This window comes from Lampetra fluviatilis, chromosome 4 (genome assembly GCF_964198595.1).
Source record: "Lampetra fluviatilis chromosome 4, kcLamFluv1.1, whole genome shotgun sequence".
In the NCBI taxonomy this organism is placed as follows: Eukaryota; Metazoa; Chordata; class Hyperoartia; order Petromyzontiformes; family Petromyzontidae; genus Lampetra; species Lampetra fluviatilis.
Window position 1 is genome coordinate 32339518 of NC_136278.1, and position 21095 is coordinate 32360612.

A 21095-nucleotide genomic window follows, 5' to 3' on the forward strand; every position below is an offset into this window, starting at 1 on the left:
GTGGGAGGTCGTGGGAGGGAGTGGATGGGCTGGTGGGTGTAGGGCGGATGAGGAGTTGGTGTGGGAGGTCGTGGGAGGGAGTGGATGGGCTGGTGGGTGGAGGGAGGATGAGGATGAGGTGAGAAGCAGGGAGGGGGGCCGTGCGTGGGGGTGACGTGGAGGATCGAGGCGCGCAGGGCAGAGGCGCGATGAGGCGCGACGAGGTGCAGGCAGCAGGCGGAGGTGGGGGCCTGCGGCAGTCTCCGTGCCGCTCACGAGGCTGTGCTGGGGGGCCCCTCCCCCGCTCCGCCTCCCCCCGCCGTGGGCAGCCGTGGGAACACGTGGTCCACCACGTCATGCAGCTTCCCGTACCTGTCATGCGCACGCACAGACAAAGGTCCCCCGTGTAGGTCGCGCAGGCTGTTGGGGCAAGTGCTATTAGAGAGTAACACCTGAGGCGGCTGCGTGGCCTACGAGGGCTTTGGATGGCAACTGCCACGTCTGCCCGGCCGCCTTTGTCTCCCCAGTGCTGATGTTTATACTTAGGACTAGTTCAGGCAATCATCAACTATGTTGCCGTGAGCTGGAATTTAACTCCGAGGGTAGGGATCGAGGGAGAAAGTGAGGGGAGGAGGGAGGGGTGGGAGGGGAGGAGGGAGGGGGGAGGGAGAGGGAGGGAGGGGGGGGAGAGAGGAGAAAGGAGGAGGAGGGGAAGGAGGGTTGAGGGGGAGTGAGGACGGGAAGGTGGAGGGGAGGGTGGAGGGGAGGGTGGAGGGCAGGGAGGAGGGACGTAGGAGGGTGGAAGAGGGAAAGGAGGGTGGGAGTGAGGGAGGGGAGGAGGGATGAAGGCAGGTTGGGGGGTGAGCGGGGAGGGGGAGGCACGCACGAGGACTTGTCTGTGCGTGCCTGCTCCTGCACCAGCTCCCCGCGGGGGTTCACCGTGAAGATCCTCGGCTCAGCCACCCCCACCTCCCTGTAGGCCAACACGTCCTGCGCACAGTCACACAGACAAAGGTCCCCCGCGTAGCCTCCGCGCACTGCTTTAACAAGGGCTGTTCGCGAGCGCTTATGAAGGCCGGCACGGCGCACGATGGGGAGGGTGGCCAGCGCTGATGTTCATGCTCACTGCACCAGGTATTCATTTATGGCTGAGTCGACCTTACGTTGGCCCTGTTGCCGAACGCGGCGTAGAAGGGCTCCGGGGTGGGGTGGAAGAGGCGGCCGATGTCACGCAGACACTCGATCTTGAACCGCTCCGGCTTCTTCTCGATAACCTCCCTGGGCACATCGGGTGTGGGGGGGGGCAGTAGGAAAAACAAGTGCTCAGTAGCTCTCTCACACACGCACGCACACACGCACACACACACACGCACACACATACACACACGGACAAAGACACATGATTTTTTTATGAACGCACACACGGACACACAACGCACACACGTGCACACATGCACTGACACACGTTCAAACATACAGACTCGTTTGTGAGCACAGACTGATTCACCCTGTGCTGGCCACGCAAGGCGAGTAATTAGAACACTCTGTACCTCACCTGTGTCTCAACTGCACCTCACCTGCACCTCACCTGCACCTCACCTGCACCTCACCTGTGTCTCACCTGCGCCTCACCTGCACCTCACCTGCACCTCACCTGCGTCTCACCTGCACCTCACCTGTACCTCACCTGTACCTCACCTGTACCTCACCTTACCTCACCTGCACCTCACCTGTACCTCACCTGTACCTCACCTGTGCCTCACCTGCGCCTCACCTGCACCTCACCTGTACCTCACCTGTACCTCACCTGTACCTCACCTATACCTCACCTGTACCTCACCTGAACCTCACCTGCACCTCACCTGCACCTCACCTGTTCCTCACCTGTGTCTCACCTGTACCTCACCTGCACCTCACCTGTACCTCACCTGTACCTCACCTGCACCTCACCTGCGCCTCACCTGTGCAGGGCAGCGAAGAGGCTGCTGGGCGAGAGCAGCAGGGGCCCGCGTGGCAGCATGGTGCCCTGCTCCCTCACGCCCTGCAGGTAGCCGCGCGTCATGTGCGCCATGCCGATCGCACGCGCTGAGCAGTACAGGAACTTGTACCCGTTCCTACAAAGACAAAGATCCCCGGATAGCCTTCACGGACTGTTGGGGCAAGTGCTGTTAGCGATAATTGCTTTTAGCGCTTAGTTTGTTGTCCTTCCCCGCACATTCGATCATTGCGGTTGACTACGTACGGAGCGAAAGAAGTTCAACATGAACCCCTATGAAGGTCGGCACGGCATACGAGAGGGTTGGTTACTAGCACCACGCCTGCCTTTGTCTCCCCAGTGGCGATGTTCACACGTCATACCGGGTTCTCGTTTGAGGCTGTCGCGACCTAGGGGAGGGCCCATGACTGTTGCAGATAATCGTCACTGCTGTTGGGCGTCAGCAGGAATCGATCTCGGGACGTCGGGTTCATCGCGCAGTGCGCTGACCGCTACACTACCGCTCCGAAGATGCGTGCATTAGACAGGCACGTGATCACACGGACACACGGGGACACACGTGATCACACGCGATCACACGGACACACGTGATCACACGGACACACGGGGACACACGTGATCACACGTGATCACACGGACACACGCGTGATCACACGCGATCACACAGACACACACGTGATCACACGCGATCACACGGACACACGCGGACACACGCGGACACGCAGACACACACAAGGGTCGACTCACTGGTGGATGCGGTGGAAGAGGCGAGCGATGCCCTCGTGTGTCCAGTCCTTGCCCAGCGTTGGCAGGATCTGGCCGAGAGCATCCGACCTGGCGGCACGGATTTAGAGAGTGCGGTGGGTTCATGGGAGATGCTGCCATGGAGTGTGACGATGGGGTGATGGTGTGATGCAGCGAGGATGTGACGGAGCGATCACGTGATGTAGCGATGATGTTATGGAGCGGTGATGTGACGGCGCGCTGCCCTCACTTGGTGATGGTGCCGTCGATGTCGGAGATGATGACACGCGAGTCCCAGTCCCACAGGTGGAGCGTGCCCTGGCACTGGGTCGTGCCCTGGAACGGCGTGGTCACGCTGAAGCGCACCTCGTTGGCGCCCGGACGCAGCCCCAGGCTGGCCTGCGCGCTCGCGGGGGACGGGTTCCATTCCCGCTCACGGTTAACGCCGGGCCACCCCTAGGTGGACTCGGCCTCAAATTCGAACCTGCTGCGGTGTGTAGTAAACATCGCCACCGGGGAGACAAAGGCGGCCGGGCGTGGTGCTGGCCACCCACCCCCTCGTGTGCCGCTGCAGCCTTTCTAGGTGCCGCTCGCTAACAGCGCTTGCCCCAACGGTCTCTTCAGGCGTTTCTGGGGATCTTTGTGTGTGAGGTGCACCTAGGCTGGCACAGGCGCGATAGTGATGTGGGAGAGTGCGCGAGTGTGAGGGTTTCCTCCGGGCTCTCCTCCCATAGCGAAACCCACACACACAGCGGAACTGCCATTGGGGAAACAAACATCCCTCATGCTGCAGCAATCACCTGCACGTCACTCCATTGTGAGCACACAGCGGCAGCAGCAGCGGTAGCAGTAGCGGCGGCAACATCAACATCGCTCCTCCTACTGATGACACTCGGCAGGACCCTCCTGAGGATGCTTCTTGAGGCTCGGTGAGAGTCTGACGCGTAGAGCGTGACAATGATGGGAGCACTGGACGATGATGGGAGCACTGGACGATGATGGGAGCACTGTCGTGTACGTGTCTATGCAGAACTTCTGTCGCATCGTACGTGGCCAACTGCTAATCGGAGGTGCGACACGACCCCCTCGACTACAGACCCTCGACAAGGGCAGCAGCTGCGGGCTGCCCCCCAACCCCCTCATACCCCCCCCCCCCCCACGAGCACTCACGAGCTGCTGCGAGGACAGACGCAGCGTCTTGCGGAACGCCGGAGCGGGGGGCCGCGTGTCCAGCGGGGAGGTGGGGGGCGGCTTCAGCTTCTGCATTTGTGGAGGTCCCTGCACCTCCAGGGGGGAATCCTCGTGGGGGGCACTGTGAGCCAGGGCAAGACGAGTGGGGGGCGCTGTGAGCCAGGGCAAGACGAGTGGGGGGCACTGTGAGCCAGGGCAAGAGGAGTGGGGGGCACTGTGAGCCAGGGCAAGACGAGTGGGGGGCACTGTGAGTGGGGGGCCAGGGTCAGAGGGGTTGATGACGTCGCGTGCTGACCGCCTCTCAGTCCGCGTGGGGAGGGGGGTGGGGGTGGAGGGGGATGGGGGTGGAATGTGGGTGGGGGTGGAGGAGGGGGTGGGGGTGGAGGGGGGGGGAGTGGAGGTGAGTGTGGGGGTGGGGGGTGGGCGGGGTGGAGGTGGGGGGTGGTGGGGGTGAGCGGGGGGGGTCACCTGTGTGTGGTGGAGGCTGCGCTGGTGCTGGTGCTGGGGCTCGACTCGGTGCCACTGGGGGTGCTCGCAACGTCGCCCCTCCCCGGCGACTCCTGCCGGCACGGTGGGGAGGGGTGGGGGGGGTCACGGGTGAGTGACAAGAGCTGCAGGTGCGAGTGACACTGAGGTCAGTGAGAGGTGAGTGGGAGGTGAGTGAGAGGTGAGTGAGAGGTGAGTGGGAGGTGAGTGGGAGGTGAGTGGGAGGTGAGGGGGAGGTGAGTGAGAGGTGAGTGGGAGGTGAGTGGGAGGTGAGGGAGAGGTGAGTGGGAGGTGAGAGGGAGGTGAGTGGGAGGTGAGTGGGAGGTGAGTGAGAAGTGAGTGAGAGGTGAGGGGGAGGTGAGTGGGAGGTGAGTGGGAGGTGAGTGGGAGGTGAGTGGGAGGTGAGTGAGAGGTGAGTGGGAGGTGAGTGAGAGGTGAGTGGGAGGTGAGTGGGAGGTGAGTGAGAGGTGAGTGGGAGGTGAGTGAGAGGTGAGGGGGAGGTGAGTGGGAGGTGAGTGGGAGGTGAGTGGGAGGTGAGTGGGAGGTGAGTGAGAGGTGAGTGAGAGGTGAGTGAGAGGTGAGTGGGAGGTGAGTGAGAGGTGAGTGGGAGGTGAGTGAGAGGTGAGTGGGAGGTGAGTGGGAGGTGAGTGAGAGGTGAGTGGGAGGTGAGTGAGAGGTGAGTGGGAGGTGAGTGGGAGGTGAGTGGGAGGTGAGTGAGAGGTGAGTGGGAGGTGAGTGGGAGGTGAGTGAGAGGTGAGTGGGAGGTGAGTGAGAGGTGAGGGGGAGGTGAGTGAGAGGTGAGTGGGAGGTGAGTGGGAGGTGAGTGGGAGGTGAGTGGGAGGTGAGTGAGAGGTGAGTGGGAGGTGAGTGAGAGGTGAGTGGGAGGTGAGTGGGAGGTGAGTGAGAGGTGAGTGGGAGGTGAGGGGGAGGTGAGTGGGAGGTGAGTGGGAGGTGAGTGGGAGGTGAGTGGGAGGTGAGTGAGAGGTGAGTGAGAGGTGAGTGAGAGGTGAGTGGGAGGTGAGTGAGAGGTGAGTGGGAGGTGAGTGAGAGGTGAGTGGGAGGTGAGTGGGAGGTGAGTGAGAGGTGAGTGGGAGGTGAGTGAGAGGTGAGTGGGAGGTGAGTGGGAGGTGAGTGGGAGGTGAGTGAAAGGTGAGTGGGAGGTGAGTGGGAGGTGAGTGAGAGGTGAGTGGGAGGTGAGTGAGAGGTGAGGGGGAGGTGAGTGAGAGGTGAGTGGGAGGTGAGTGGGAGGTGAGTGAGAGGTGAGTGGGAGGTGAGTGAGAGGTGAGTGGGAGGTGAGTGGGAGGTGAGTGAGAGGTGAGTGGGAGGTGAGTGAGAGGTGAGGGGGAGGTGAGTGAGAGGTGAGTGGGAGGTGAGTGAGAGGTGAGTGGGAGGTGAGTGAGAGGTGAGTGGGAGGTGAGTGGGAGGTGAGTGGGAGGTGAGTGGGAGGTGAGTGAGAGGTGAGTGGGAGGTGAGTGGAGGTGAGTGAGAGGTGAGTGGGAGGTGAGTGGGAGGTGAGTGGGAGGTGAGTGGGAGGTGAGTGGGAGGTGAGTGGGAGGTGAGTGAGAGGTGAGTGGGAGGTGAGTGAGAGGTGAGTGGGAGGTGAGTGGGAGGTGAGTGAGAGTGAGTGGGAGGTGAGTGAGAGGTGAGTGGGAGGTGAGTGGGAGGTGAGTGAGAGGTGAGTGGGAGGTGAGTGGGAGGTGAGTGGGAGGTGAGTGGGAGGTGAGTGAGAGGTGAGTGGAGGTGAGGGAGGTGAGTGAGAGGTGAGTGGGAGGTGAGTGGGAGGTGAGTGGGAGGTGAGTGGGAGGTGAGTGAGAGGAGGGAGGTGAGTGGGAGGTGAGTGAGAGGTGAGTGGGAGTGAGTGGGAGGTGAGGGAGGTGAGTGGGAGGTGAGTGGGAGTGAGTGGAGGTGAGTGAGAGGTGAGTGGGAGGTGAGTGGGAGGTGAGTGGAGTGAGTGGGAGGTGAGTGAGAGTGGAGGTGAGTGGGAGGTGAGTGAGGTGAGTGGGAGGTGAGTGAGAGGTGAGGGGGAGGTGAGTGGGAGGTGAGTGGGAGGTGAGTGGGAGGTGAGTGGAGGTGAGTGAGAGGTGAGTGAGAGGTGGTGAGGTGAGTGGAGAGGTGAGTGAGAGGTGAGTGGGAGGTGAGTGGAGGTGAGTGGGAGGTGAGTGAGAGGTGAGTGGGAGGTGAGTGGGAGGTGAGTGAGAGGTGAGTGGGAGGTGAGTGAGGGGTGAGTGGGAGGTGAGTGGGAGGTGAGTGGGAGGTGAGTGAAGGTGAGTGGGAGGTGAGTGGGAGGTGAGTGAGAGGTGAGTGGGAGGTGAGTGAGAGGTGAGGGGGAGGTGAGTGAGAGGTGAGTGGGAGGTGAGTGGGAGGTGAGTGAGAGGTGAGTGGGAGGTGAGTGAGAGGTGAGTGGGAGGTGAGTGGGAGGTGAGTGAGAGGTGAGTGGGAGGTGAGTGAGAGGTGAGGGGAGGTGAGTGAGAGGTGAGTGGGAGGTGAGTGAGAGGTGAGTGGGAGTGAGAGGTGAGTGGGAGGTGAGTGGGAGGTGAGTGGGAGGTGAGTGGGAGGTGAGTGAGAGGTGAGTGGGAGGTGAGTGGGAGGTGAGTGAGAGGTGAGTGGGAGGTGAGTGGGAGGTGAGTGGGAGGTGAGTGGGAGGTGAGTGGGAGGTGAGTGAGAGGTGAGTGGGAGGTGAGTGAGAGGTGAGTGGGAGGTGAGTGGGTGGTGAGTGAGAGGTGAGTGGGAGGTGAGTGAGAGGTGAGTGGGAGGTGAGTGGGAGGTGAGTGAGAGGTGAGTGGGAGGTGAGTGGAGGTGAGTGGGAGGTGAGTGGGAGGTGAGTGAGAGGTGAGTGGGAGGTGAGTGGGAGGTGAGTGAGAGGTGAGTGGGAGGTGAGTGGGAGGTGAGTGGGAGGTGAGTGGGAGGTGAGTGAGAGGTGAGTGGGAGGTGAGTGGGAGGTGAGTGGGAGGTGAGTGGGAGGTGAGTGGGAGGTGAGTGGGAGGTGAGTGGGAGGTGAGTGGGAGGTGAGTGAGAGGTGAGTGGGAGGTGAGTGGGAGGTGAGTGGGAGGTGAGTGGGAGGTGAGTGAGAGGTGAGTGGGAGGTGAGTGGGAGGTGAGTGAGAGGTGAGTGGGAGGTGAGTGAGAGGTGAGTGGGAGGTGAGTGGGAGGTGAGTGGGAGGTGAGTGGGAGGTGAGTGAGAGGTGAGTGAGTGGTGAGTGAGTGGTGAGTGGGAGGTGAGTGAGTGGTGAGTGGGAGGTGAGTGGGAGGTGAGTGGGAGGTGAGTGGGAGGTGAGTGAGAGGTGAGTGGGAGGTGAGTGAGAGGTGAGTGAGTGGTGAGTGGGAGGTGAGTGGGAGGTGAGTGGGAGGTGAGTGGGAGGTGAGTGAGAGGTGAGTGGGAGGTGAGTGGGAGGTGAGTGAGAGGTGAGTGAGAGGTGAGTGGGAGGTGAGTGGGAGGTGAGTGGGAGGTGAGTGGGAGGTGAGTGAGAGGTGAGTGGGAGGTGAGTGGGAGGTGAGTGAGAGGTGAGTGAGAGGTGAGTGAGAGGTGAGTGAGAGGTGAGTAGGAGGTGAGTGGGAGGTGAGCGAGTGGTGAGTGAGAGGTGAGCGAGTGGTGAGTGGGAGGTGAGTGGGAGGTGAGTGGGAGGTGAGTGAGAGGTGAGTGAGAGGTGAGTGAGAGGTGAGTGGGAGGTGAGTGAGAGGTGAGTGAGAGGTGAGTGAGAGGTGAGTGGGAGGTGAGTGGGAGGTGAGTGGGAGGTGAGCGAGTGGTGAGTGAGAGGTGAGCGAGTGGTGAGTGAGAGGTGAGTGAGAGGTGAGTGGGAGGTGAGTGGGAGGTGAGTGGGAGGTGAGCGAGTGGTGAGTGAGAGGTGAGTGAGAGGTGAGTGGGAGGTGAGTGGGAGGTGAGTGAGTGGTGAGTGGGAGGTGAGTGGGAGGTGAGTGGGAGGTGAGTGGGAGGTGAGCGAGTGGTGAGCGAGTGGTGAGTGGGAGGTGAGTGGGAGGTGAGCGAGTGGTGAGCGAGTGGTGAGTGGGAGGTGAGTGGGAGGTGAGTGGGAGGTGAGCGAGTGATGAGCGAGTGGTGAGTGGGAGGTGATTGGGAGGTGAGTGGGAGGTGAGCGAGTGGTTAGCGAGTGGTGAGTGGGAGGTGAGAGGGAGGTGAGCGAGTGGTGAGTGGGAGGTGAGCGAGTGGCGAGTGGGAGGTGAGCGAGTGGTGAGTGAGTGGTGAGTGGTACCAGCGCTGCGTTGTCACGGCGTCCCCATGAGAACCACCAGCGGTACGACGAGCGGGACATCTTCTCCCTCACCAGGCGGTCCACGCACGCCTACACAGACAGAGGTCCCCCGTGTGGACCCTAGGTAGACTCAGCCTTAAATGAGTACCTGGTGCAGTGTGTGCAGACATCAGCGCTGGGAAGACAATGCCAGCCGGGCGTGCCGCTGGCTACCTGTGGATTTTAACCGGTCATGGGCCTCCCCGAGGTCGACTCAGCCCTAAATGAGTATGTGTGTGTGTGTGTCTCCCCGTTCGCACCTGTGGTAGCTGCCTCCCGAAGGCGTGAACGGAGAGTAGGATGGGAGCCGCCACTGCCCAGTTGTAATAGCTGTGGTGAGCAACGCCAGAGATTCACCAACACACAGACACACACCAACACACAGACACACACACAGTCACACACCAACACACAGACACCAACACACACCAACACACAGACACACAGACACACACCAACACACACACACCAACACACAGACACACACACCAATACACAGACACACACCCCAAAACACAGACACACACCAACACACAGACACACACACCAACACACAGACACACACACCAACACACACACACACCAACACACAGACACACACACCAACACACAGACACACACACCAACACACAGACACACATACCAACACACAGACACACACCAACACACAGATTCACAAAAAGACAAAGATCCCCCGTATAGCCTTAACAAACTTGGGCCAAGTGCTGTTAGCGAGCACCTACGAAGGTTGGCACAGCACACGAGGGGATGGGTAGCCAACACCCTGCCTGGCCGCCTTTGTCTCCCCAATGACGATGTTTACACACCACACCAGGTTCACATTTGAGACTGAGTCGACCTAGGGGAGGCCCAAGACCGGTTTAAATAATCGTCACTGGTGTCAGCCATGAGCAGAAATCGAACTTGGGTGGCTGGGTTTGCAGTGCCGCACACTAACCGCTACAACAACGATCCCCACTCACACACACTCCCAATCCTACTCACACAGCCATGGTGGCTCACACAGCCTTGTCCAGACCACCATCTCAATAGAACTGACCGTATGGCCAGTAGTAGTCACGCGGTGAGGAACTGGCGCTACCAACAATTGCCCAAGCTCTGCTTGGGCAATTGTATTTTTTTACCTCCATAAATGAAGGTGTTAGGCCAATACACGAGTGTGTATATGCGTTGGAGGAAACTGGAGGTGATATAACAGTATGAAAAAGTAATAATAATAGGGTGTCCCCTTTTGGCAATAAAACGGGTGTTAAGATGTAAAAAACACCAAATGGAAACCTTTTGCAAGGGATCATATCTGCATTGACCACATGTAGTTGTGTTGAACATGCGACGGCACATGCTCTGATAGACCAAACACAACGCCAGGCGTATCAGAGCACTCGTGGCTCGGGGCGAGCAGCTACATCATGGGGACCTTCTTAACCCGCTTCCCTTCCTCCCTGAAGACCACCAACCCCCATCGCGTCTCCCCATCCCATCCTGCTGCTGCTACTCACTGCCACACTCCCCAGGTACGACTCGGCCTACCACTACTCATATCACTACCCCAACCCCTACCACTACCCCAACACCTACCACTACCCCAACCCCTACCACTACCGCAACCCCTACCACTACCCATATCACTACCCCAACCCCTACCACTACCCCAACACCTACCACTACCCCAACACCTACCACTACCCCAACCCCAATCACTACCCCTATCACTACCCCAACCCCTACCACTACCCCAACACCTACCACTACCCCAACCCCTACCACTACCCCAACCCCAATCACTACCCCTATCACTACCCCAACCCCTACCACTACCCCAACACCTACCACTACCCCAACCTCTACCACTACCCCAACCGCAATCACTACCCCTATCACTACCCCAACCCCTACCACTACCCCAACCCCTACCACTACCCCAACACCTACCACTACCCCAACACCTACCACTACCCCAACCCCTACCACTACCCCAACCCCTACCACTACCCCAACCCCAATCACTACCCCAACCCCTACCACTACCCCAACCCCAATCACTACCCCAACCCAAATCACTACCCCAACCCCTACCACTACCCCAACCCCTACCACTACCCCAACCCCAATCACTACCCCAACCCCTACCACTACCCCAACCCCTACCACTACCCCAACCCCAATCACTACCCCAACCCCAATCACTACCCCAACCCCTACCACTACCCCAACCCCTACCACTACCCCAACCCCAATCACTACCCCAACCCCAATCACTACCCCAACCCCTACCACTACCCCAACCCCTACCACTACCCCAACCCCAATCACTACCCCAACCCCTACCACTACCCCAACCCCTACCACTACCCCAACCCCAATCACTACCCCAACCCCAATCACTACCCCAACCCTTACCACTACCCCAACCCCTACCACTACCCCAACCCCTACCACTACCCCAACCCCAATCACTACCCCAACCCCTACCACTACCCCAACCCCAATCACTACCCCAACCCTTACCACTACCCCAACCCCTACCACTACCCCAACCCCTACCACTACCCCAACCCCTACCACTACCCCAACCCCTACCACTACCCCAACCCCAATCACTACCCCAACCCTTACCACTACCCCAACCCCTACCACAACCCTTACCACTACCCCAACCCCAATCACTACCCCAACCCCTACCACTACCCCAACCCCTACCACTACCCCAACCCCTACCACTACCCCAACCCCTACCACTACCCCAACCCCTACCACTACCCCAACCCCAATCACTACCCCAACCCTTACCACTACCCCAACCCCTACCACTACCCCAACCCCTACCACTACCCCTATCACTACCCCAACCCCTACAACAATCCCTATCACTACCCCAACCCCTATCACTACCCCAACCCCTACCACTACCCCAACACCTACCACTACCCCAACCCCAATCACTACCCCAACCCCTACCACTACCCCAACCCCTACCACTACCCCAACCCCAATCACTACCCCAACCCTTACCACTACCCCAACCCCTACCACAACCCTTACCACTACCCCAACCCCAATCACTACCCCAACCCCTACCACTACCCCAACCCCTACCACTACCCCAACCCCTACCACTACCCCAACCCCTACCACTACCCCAACCCCTACCACTACCCCAACCCCAATCACTACCCCAACCCTTACCACTACCCAAACCCCTACCACTACCCCAACCCCTACCACTACCCCTATCACTACCCCAACCCCTACAACAATCCCTATCACTACCCCAACCCCTATCACTACCCCAACCCCTACCACTACCCCAACACCTACCACTACCCCAACCCCAATCACTACCCCAACCCCTACCACTACCCCAACACCTAACACTACCCCAACCCCAATCACTACCCCAACCCCTACCACTACCCCAACACCTACCACTACCCCAACCCCTACCACTACCCCTATCACTAATCCAACTCCACTATCCCTATCACTACCACAACCCCTACCACAACCCCTACCACAACCCCTACCACAACCCCAACCCCTACCACAACCCCTACCACAACCCCAACCCCTACCACAACCACAACCCCTACCCCTCTTTAACCACTCAAAAGCCATTCTCCTGTCACCACAACTGCACCACCACGACAACTTTAATAACCACCCCACTCTGTAGCTCAACCACTGGCGTCTCGTGTAGAGTTGTATAATTATTGTGAAGCGCCTTGAGAGAGGGCGCTGCTCTCTAGGTCTGCGTGAATGGCAGTAGAAGCAGCAGCGAAGTCTGCAATGTGAACGAGCCGAGAGGCAGACGCCCTGCTGCCAGCCCCTACCCAGGCCGCCCACCCACCCGTGGCCGCGCCGTGGCCGCGTCTTCACCTGCTGCCAGCCCCTACCCAGGCCGCCCACCCACCCGTGGCCGTGCCGTGGCCGTGCCGTGGCCGCGCCGTGGCCGCGTCTTCACCTGTTGCCGATCTTCACCACGAGCTGCGGGTCGCTGAGCAGCTCCGGGTTCTCGCACAGATCCAGGAAGGCGACGCGGCGCTCGCGGAACCGCTCTGGGGTGGGGGGGGGGGCACAGAAGTATGGTCAACTGTCAATCACTCAGGTGGCGTGTGAATCCGACAGAGCAATGTCCCCTCTGACTGTGAGATATATTGGCCTTAGTTCAACGCAACACTCTGTACGATACACAACAAGCAATCATCTCTAGCATCATTATGGGGAATATAAATTATTACGTAAATGCCCGCAGCTTTAATGTTCTACGTGTGGAGAGGCAGACATGTAGATTTGCATTATCTGCATATCCACGTCATCTGCGTATCTACGTCATCTGCATTCATGAATCTGTTACGCAATCGGTTAATGTCGTGCGTCATCACTGGCACAGGCCTCGTGTCACTCCACTGCTGGATGGCGCCCAGAAGCGGGTCGAGAGGGTCACTTGACCATACTTCACCGCATTGGTCGGTACCGGTCGGCGAAGGTGGGCAGTGCGGTAGTCGCGTCTAACACCGGCGTAAGGCACTAGCACTACTCCCGGGCGCCCCGCACCTTCCGTGAGCTGCCCCGTGTCGCTCAGCCCCCCGCACAGCGACAGCGCGATCCGGGGCCCCCCGGGGGGGCCCAGGGGGGAGTCCCACCGGCAGTCCGCGCCGCCGTCGGGGGGGCTGCCTCCAAGGGGGGGGCTGCCTCCAAGGGGGGGGCGCGGGGGTCCCGCCAGGGGCAAGCTCGCCGGCCTGCAGCTCGAGCGGGGGGAGAAGAGAGGGGTGGGGGGGGGTTAGTGTCGTACTTCACCCACCGCATAACGATTCATCTGCCCCCCCCCCTTCTCGCTCCTCCGACCCGGATGACGGTGGCGGTGGCGGCTCACCTCGTCATGGAGCGCGTGACGCCGTCGACGCCATCGTCGCCGCCAGCAACGACGATTGAGGGGGGCGCCTCCCCTAAGACGCTCGGCTGACCCCACACCTCGTCTGCCGCGTGGTTCTCTACAGTGGCACACGGACAAAGATCCCCCGTATAGCCTTCAGCAGGCTGTTGGGGCAAGTGCTGTCGGCGAGTCGCGGCAGCTACGAAAGTCGGCACGGCACACGACGGGGTGGGTGGCCGGCACCTCGCCCGACCGCCTTTGTCTCCCCAGCGGCGATGTTCGCACACTCCTTATAGGCTGAGTCGACCTACGGGAGGCCATGGACCCGTTCAGATAATAGTCACTCGGGTCGCAGGGTTCGTAGCGCAGTGCACTAACCACTATACTACCGCTCCCCACATTTCTCTCACCCACTCATTCACTCACTTAACTTAGTGCTCTGCACACGAACTCACCCACTCGCTCACGCTCTCACTCACCACAAAATCTCTCACCCGCTCACGCACCCACCCACTCATCGCCGTGCACTGCACACTCACCTCTCCCACTGCCCATCGCAGCAGCAGCAGCATCCCCCACCTCCACCGCATCCTCGTACACCGAGTCCCATGACACGAGGGGGGCCCTGGGGGTCCCAACCGCCGCACCGTAGGGGGTCTGGGTCCCCCCGGAGCTCTGGGGGGCCGGGATTTGCCGGACCCTGCTGGCGGCAGCGGCAGTCTCGGCGCGCTCGATCACGATCACCGGCACGTCGCCCGGCGACTCCACCGGCACGTCGCCCGGCGGGTCGCTCGGTGAGTCGCCCAGCGGGTCGCTCGGTGAGTCACCCAATGAGTCACCCAATGAGTCGCCCGGCAGGTCACCCAATGAGTCACCCAATGAGTCGCCCGGCAGGTCACCCGATGAGTTACCCGGTGGGTTACCCGGTGGGCTACCCGGCGGGTTGCCCAGCACGTCACCCGTCTGATCTGCTGCTGCTGCTGCTGCTAATGATGATTTCACTGAAGCTTCCAATACTATTGGTGCAGCTGCAGATTCTGCTGCTGCTGGTGATGCTGATGGTGATGGTGCTGCTACTGCTGCTGTTTCTTTTTCTTGTCTTGCTGTGGTGGTTGCTGCTGTTGATGATAATGAACCTGTTGCTGCTGATGATGTTTCTATTATTGTTTTTGTTTTTGATAATGATGATGATGTTTTAATTCGAGCCCCTGATTCAATTCTTTTTGGCCCTGCTGATATTGTTCCATTTGCTTGTGCTGAAATTGCTACTGATGATCCTGCTCGTGATGTTGCTGATGCTGATGCTGCTGCTGATTCCATGGTCGACCAGGAGCACTGCGCTCCTCTGCGGGATTGAAATCGGGACCCTCCTTCTGCCTTCCGCTGCTCCCCACTCACTGAGGGCCGGTGCTGCTGCAGAGGTGGAGCAGGGAGGGACGGGAGGGGCGGAGAGGGGGGGGAGAGAAAGGGGGGGGTCCCAAAAAATATTAATATATATACACAGCCGTGAATTTAATTATTAAATAAAGTCATCAATACAGCGCCGGATTTTCTGGGTCCCAAGGGAGGGGGCAATAACCCCACCCCCTCCCCCGCCACCTTTATGATCCCCGCTGGTGACGATGCATCGTCGATTCATCGATTTATAGCGATGGCTCAGCTCACGATGCATGCTCCGACTCGCACGTGCGGAGGTGAGAGGAGGGAAGAGGAGTGGGTGGTGGAGGGATAGGAAGAGGGTGGGAGGAGGGGAGGCTGGGTCCCACCCCCCATTCACCAGCGCCGCCCTGGGGAAGCCCCCCCAGGCCCACTGCATGTGCTGCTCCATGACCGACGTGCGCCGCTCCCCTGTGGGGTGGACGCTCAGCTCCGAGTCGCTCTTGGGGCTGCACGAGGGACTGGGCGCACAGAGGACACAACAACAACAACAACTCGTCTCCCTGTCACCACGTCCCCACGTCCCCACGTCCCCATGTCCCCGTGTCCCCACGTCCCAACGTCCCCGTGTCCCCGTGTCTCCATGTCTCCCTGTCCCCACGTCCCCGTGTCCCCGTGTCCCCGTGTCCCCGCACTTCTGTGTCCCCGTGTCTCCGCCCGTACCTGGGCGTGGGACTCCACTCTCCGTCTGACACCGTCTTCTGGCTCGGGATGAAGGTAGGGGCTCTCACACGGTGCTCCATCTGACTCGGCACAAAACTACAACCAAACCCACAATACAACTACAATACAACCACAATACAACCACAATACAACCACAACACAACCGCAATACAACCACAATACAACCCTCCACATAGCTCTACTGGGATTACACGCAGCAGCAATCAATCACCCCCTACTGGCAACCTTGTGCCCCACAAGGATAGCTGCCACTGGGGGTGCCCGTTTATAATGCGTTGAAATGAGATGTGACAATGCAAATCGCTCGTCGCGTGTAAAGAGGGCGGCTCTAACAACCACAAAGACTCATTGTTACAAGCTGCCTAGCAAGTCCGCTACAGGAGCCTGCACAATGTCATTTATTTATTTTGTCTTTTTTCCAAACATTATCCCAATTGTCCATCGGCCGTCTTTTCACGGGGTCCAGAGGCCAGGAAGAAACCTGGCAGCGCCCTGCAGGAATAGAACGCAGGCCACTGGGCGTCATTGTGCGGCGTGCTAACAGCGGAGCCACCACTCCCTCCGCACAATACCCTCCACAGACCCGCGCGAGTGCTCACCCCCTCTTCCTTCTCTCCTTCCTCTTCCGCGCCGACGAGGAGTCTCCAGGCTCGCGCTCTTCCACCTCCTCCTCCTCGTCGGGGCTGAGTTCCAAGTTGAACATGGCTCCCCCGTCGCCCCCTCGTCCGCGCCCCCCCTCCCCACCATCATCATCGTCATCCTCGTCCTCTTCGTCCGTGGAGTCTCCTCCCCCCACCTCATCCTCCCTCCTCCTCATCCTCTGTCGCTTGAGCATCTCCATAGCGACCGTGCTACCCGCAGCATTGGGCGGATCGCCCTGCTAACCGCACACCCACAATGCAACACTCTCTAAACGATACCCACAATGCACCACCCTACACTCTAAACTCACAACGCACCAATCTCTATACGATATCGACAATGCGCAACTCTCTACCCAAAATGCACCACACACTCCAGCCACAATGCACACACACTTCACAAACAATGCACCACCCTCCACCCACAATGCACCACACACTCCACCCACCATGCACCCCACCAGGTGTGTGGGGGCTACCTGTGGTGCTGGGGGGGTGGTGGAGGGGGGCGGGGTGGCATGCTGCTGGCTCAGTGGGCCGGCTCCGCCCATGGGGATGGGAGACGTGGAGAGGTGGGAAGGAAGCTCCCCCTGCAAGCGCACACCGTGAGCCACCCGTCACACCGTGACCCACCGTGAGCCACCCCTCACACCGTGAACCACCCACCACACCGTGAATCCGCCACGACGACCACTATAACAAAGTCTGCCCCCTGACCCCCCCCCCCCATATAACAACCTGGAGGGGCAAGTGCTGCTAGCGAGCAGCTGTGAAGACCAGCACAGGACACGAGGCGGTGGGTGGCCAGGACCGCGCCCGGCCTTTTTGTCTCCCCGGTGGCGGCGATGTTTACGCCCGCTGGCAGCAGGTCACGGAGCAGACCCATGGGTGCCACGGGTCGACTGACTGAGATGACTGGCCAATGCACCACCTGTACCCCCTAATGTTGGCACCACTCCCCACACCAACACACACACACACGCGCACACACGCGCACACACACGCTCCCGTAATTCCCCAGGCACCCCTTGGCCGCGGGTGATGGTCAGAGCCGCTCGTCACCGGACACGCGGCGTCATCAGCACCTCGCCACCTGGCCAATCTACAGGCAGCCACCTCCGCTAAATCCTCCTCGTTAATCCCTGCGCAGCTGGTCATGAGGCACCCCCTGAGAGATCCCACAGGGAATCGGGCAGTGGCAGCTTGCCGACCACCACCCCCCGTATTGGAGAAGTGGATACCACAGAGCTACCACCGAGACCCTTTGAAGGGATCTCTGGTCCACCACACACAGTGGACGGCAGCACTTGGCCAGCCGCCCCGCCACGGCGAGCAACGTCCGTCGCCTGCCAATGGACGCTACGTTTTTCATTCTCAGAGCTTGAATCTACCCCAGCTGATATCCCAGTTGGGTGAATGAGTGGGTGAAGGAATAAGTGGGCGGGTGAATGGGTGAGTGAATGAGTGGTTGGGTGAATTAGTGCATGGGTGAGGGAATGAGTGGGTGGGTGGGTGAGTGATTGGGGGAGATCTGGGTGCACATCAACTCCTGCCACCACCCGAGCGAGGAGGTGAATCCCCGAACCGTCCAGGCCAGACTGGGTGGTCCAGGCGGTGACCCCAGGGTGAACCCTCACCCCGCAACACCCCTCATCTCTCACCTCGTCTGTCTCGAGCACAAAGAACGCCTCCCCATTGTCCCCAAGCTTCATCTGCAGATCCACGGGGAAACCATTCACCTCAATATCCACCTGCACATGGGGGGGGAGGTGGGGCGGGGGGTATGTGATGGGCGGGGTTTGGTGATGTCATTGGCAAAATCCACCTTGAAACTGCCCACACGACAAGCCACGGGGGCGTCCCGCCCTCTGCAGTGTGGGGCCTAAGGGGTCTGAGTATTGCAGCACATCACTCGGCCGATCTTCGCTCGAGTGGCGCTCACCACTTTCTCGCGGGAGCTGAGCACGCCGAGTTTCCCGAAGCGCACGTGGAAGGGCGAGCAGGCGAGCGACCCGTCGGCGCGCCGCACCACGATCACGTCGATGCAGCCCGTGAGCGTCGCAGGGTTCAGGCCCTTGTAGAGGTCGCGCACCGTCACCAGCACCTGGCCCGCCAGGTGGCCCATGAAGCTCATGGTCTGTGTCTGCAGGGAGGCGGACGTGGAGGAGACGACAAAGACAACGGCGTAGACTCCCCCGTGTGGCCGGAACAGAATGTGGAGGCGAGTGCTGTTTGCGAGCAGCAACTCTGAAGGCCGTCACGGCACACAAGGGGGTGGGGTGGCCAGCACCACGCCCGGCCGAAATTGTCTCCCCAGTTGCAACGTTTACAAACGGCACCTGGTACACATTTGAGGCTGAGTCAACCTAGGGGAGGCCCTGGACCGATTCAGATAATCGTCACTGGTGGTGGACGTGAGCGGGTAATCGAACCCGGGTCGCCAGGTTTGTAGCGCACATACACACACACACGTACATACACACACACGTACATACACACACACGTACATACACACACGTACATACACACACACGTACATACACACACACGTACATACACACACGTACATACACACACACGTACATACACACACGCACGTACATACACACACACGTACATACACACACACACGTACATACACACACACGTACATACACACACACGTACATACACACACACGTACATACACACACGCACGTACATACACACACGCACGTACATACACACACGCACGTACATACACACACACGTACATACACACACACGTACATACACACACACGTACATACACACACGCACGTACATACACACACACGTACATACACACACACACGTACATACACACACACGTACATACACACACACGTACATACACACACGCACGTACATACACACACGCACGTACATACACACACGCACGTACATACACACACACGTACATACACACACACGTACATACACACACACGTACATACACACACGCACGTACATACACACACACGTACATACACACACACACGTACATACACACACACGTACATACACACACACGTACATACACACACACGTACATACACACACGCACGTACATACACACACGCACGTACATACACACACGCACGTACATACACACACACGTACATACACACACACGTACATACACACACACGTACATACACACACACACGTACATACACACACACGTACATACACACACACGTACATACACACACACGTACATACACACACACGTACATACACACACACACGTACATACACACACACGTACGCACACACACACGTACGCACACACACACGTACATACACACACACACGTACATACACACACACGTACATACACACACACGTACATACACACACACACGTACATACACACACACGTACATACACACGTACATACACACACACGTACATACACACACACGTACATACACACACACGTACATACACACACACACGTACATACACACACACGTACATACACACGTACATACACACACACGTACATACACACGCACGTACATACACACGCACGTACATACACACACACACGTACATACACACACACGTACATACACACACACGTACATACACACACACACGTACATACACACACACGTACATACACACACACGTACATACACACGCACGTACATACACACGCACGTACATACACACACACGTACATACACACACACGTACATACACACACACGTACATACACATACACACACGCACGCACACACACACGTACATACACATACACACACGCACGCACACACACGTACATACACACACGCACGTACATACACATACACACACGCACGCACACACACACGCGTACACACACGCACGCACGCACACACACGTACACACACGCACGCACGCACACACACATACACACACGCACGCACACACACACGCGTACACACACGCACGCACGCACACACACGTACACACACGCACGCACGCACACACACATACACACACGCACGCACACACACACGCGTACACACACGCACGCACGCACACACACGTACATACACACGCACGCACACACACGCGCACACACACACGTACATACACACACACGCACACACACACGCACACACACACGCACGTACACACACACGCACACACACACGCACACACACACGCACGTACACACACACGCGCTCTGATCGGTTTAAGCGTCTGTGTCGAGCAGCGATTATTTTTGGAAAGAAGAGATCAGGCGGCGGTCGAGAGACAGATAAAGGCACAGATCCCCCGTATAGCCCTAACATACTTTTGGGGCAAGTGCTGTTGGCGAGTAGCATCAAGGCCGGCACGGCACACGAGGGGGCGGGTGGCCAGCACCACGCCCACCCGCCTTTGTCTCCCCAGTGGCGATGTTTACAAATCACACCAAGTACTCGGTTGAATGCTGAGTCGACCTAGGGGAGGCCCAAGACCCTGTCCAGATCATTGTCACCGGCGGTGTTGGCGCGGGGAGTCTAACTCGGGTGCCCGGGCCTCGGTGTGCAGCAGCAGCAGCAGCGCCCTGGGCACCAACCCCCTGTGACGTCACCCGCCCAAGGCGAACTGGCAAGAGGTTCAACACGCTGCATATAAATAAATAACTGCACGTTCGTCGACAACATTGTGGCATTCAAAATAAACTACGTAACAGGCGACGTTTCGGGCAATGGGCCTTCATAGTAGAACAACTCAACACAAATTCAACACATTCGCGACTTCGTTGTGAACATTCATAACGGGTAACGGTGACGGCGATGG

General features: G+C 59.0%; 1 protein-coding gene and 1 long non-coding RNA gene across 2 annotated transcripts; both read right to left on the bottom strand.

Moving 5' to 3' along the window:
• Positions 1–251: 251 nt before the first annotated feature.
• Positions 252–20413, bottom strand: LOC144931672 (phosphatidate phosphatase LPIN1-like). Its single transcript, XM_078855798.1, has 19 exons — positions 18238–20413; positions 17957–18046; positions 16775–16885; positions 16254–16534; positions 15634–15729; positions 15311–15431; positions 14181–14946; positions 13215–13334; positions 12622–12715; positions 8900–8969; positions 8601–8690; positions 4379–4470; positions 3890–4031; positions 2970–3118; positions 2723–2809; positions 1941–2093; positions 1143–1257; positions 866–969; positions 252–351 (listed from the first exon to the last, which is right to left on the bottom strand). Exons 1-19 carry the CDS (start codon positions 18427–18429, stop codon positions 252–254), a joined length of 2973 nt encoding a protein of 990 aa, XP_078711924.1. The 5' UTR covers positions 18430–20413.
• LOC144931366 (uncharacterized) lies at positions 13345–14146 on the bottom strand. The gene is made up of 3 exons (XR_013636566.1): positions 14073–14146; positions 13534–13651; positions 13345–13399 (listed from the first exon to the last, which is right to left on the bottom strand). It is a non-coding gene; the product is annotated as an uncharacterized LOC144931366 (long non-coding RNA).
• Positions 20414–21095: the final 682 nt, after the last annotated feature.

What these genes read in the sequence shown, in the direction of transcription:
- LOC144931672 (XM_078855798.1), bottom strand. Translation starts at nt 18,429, where the DNA reads ATGAGCTTCATGGGCCACCTGGCGGGCCAGGTGCTGGTGACGGTGCGC. An exon ending in AAGGAGAGAAGGAAGAGGGG is followed by an intron (nt 15,730 to 16,253) that starts GTGAGCACTCGC and finishes GTTTGGTTGTAG; the next exon opens with TTTTGTGCCGAGTCAGATGG. An exon ending in GCACGCACAGACAAGTCCTC is followed by an intron (nt 352 to 865) that starts GTGCGTGCCTCC and finishes TGCGCATGACAG; the next exon opens with GTACGGGAAGCTGCATGACG.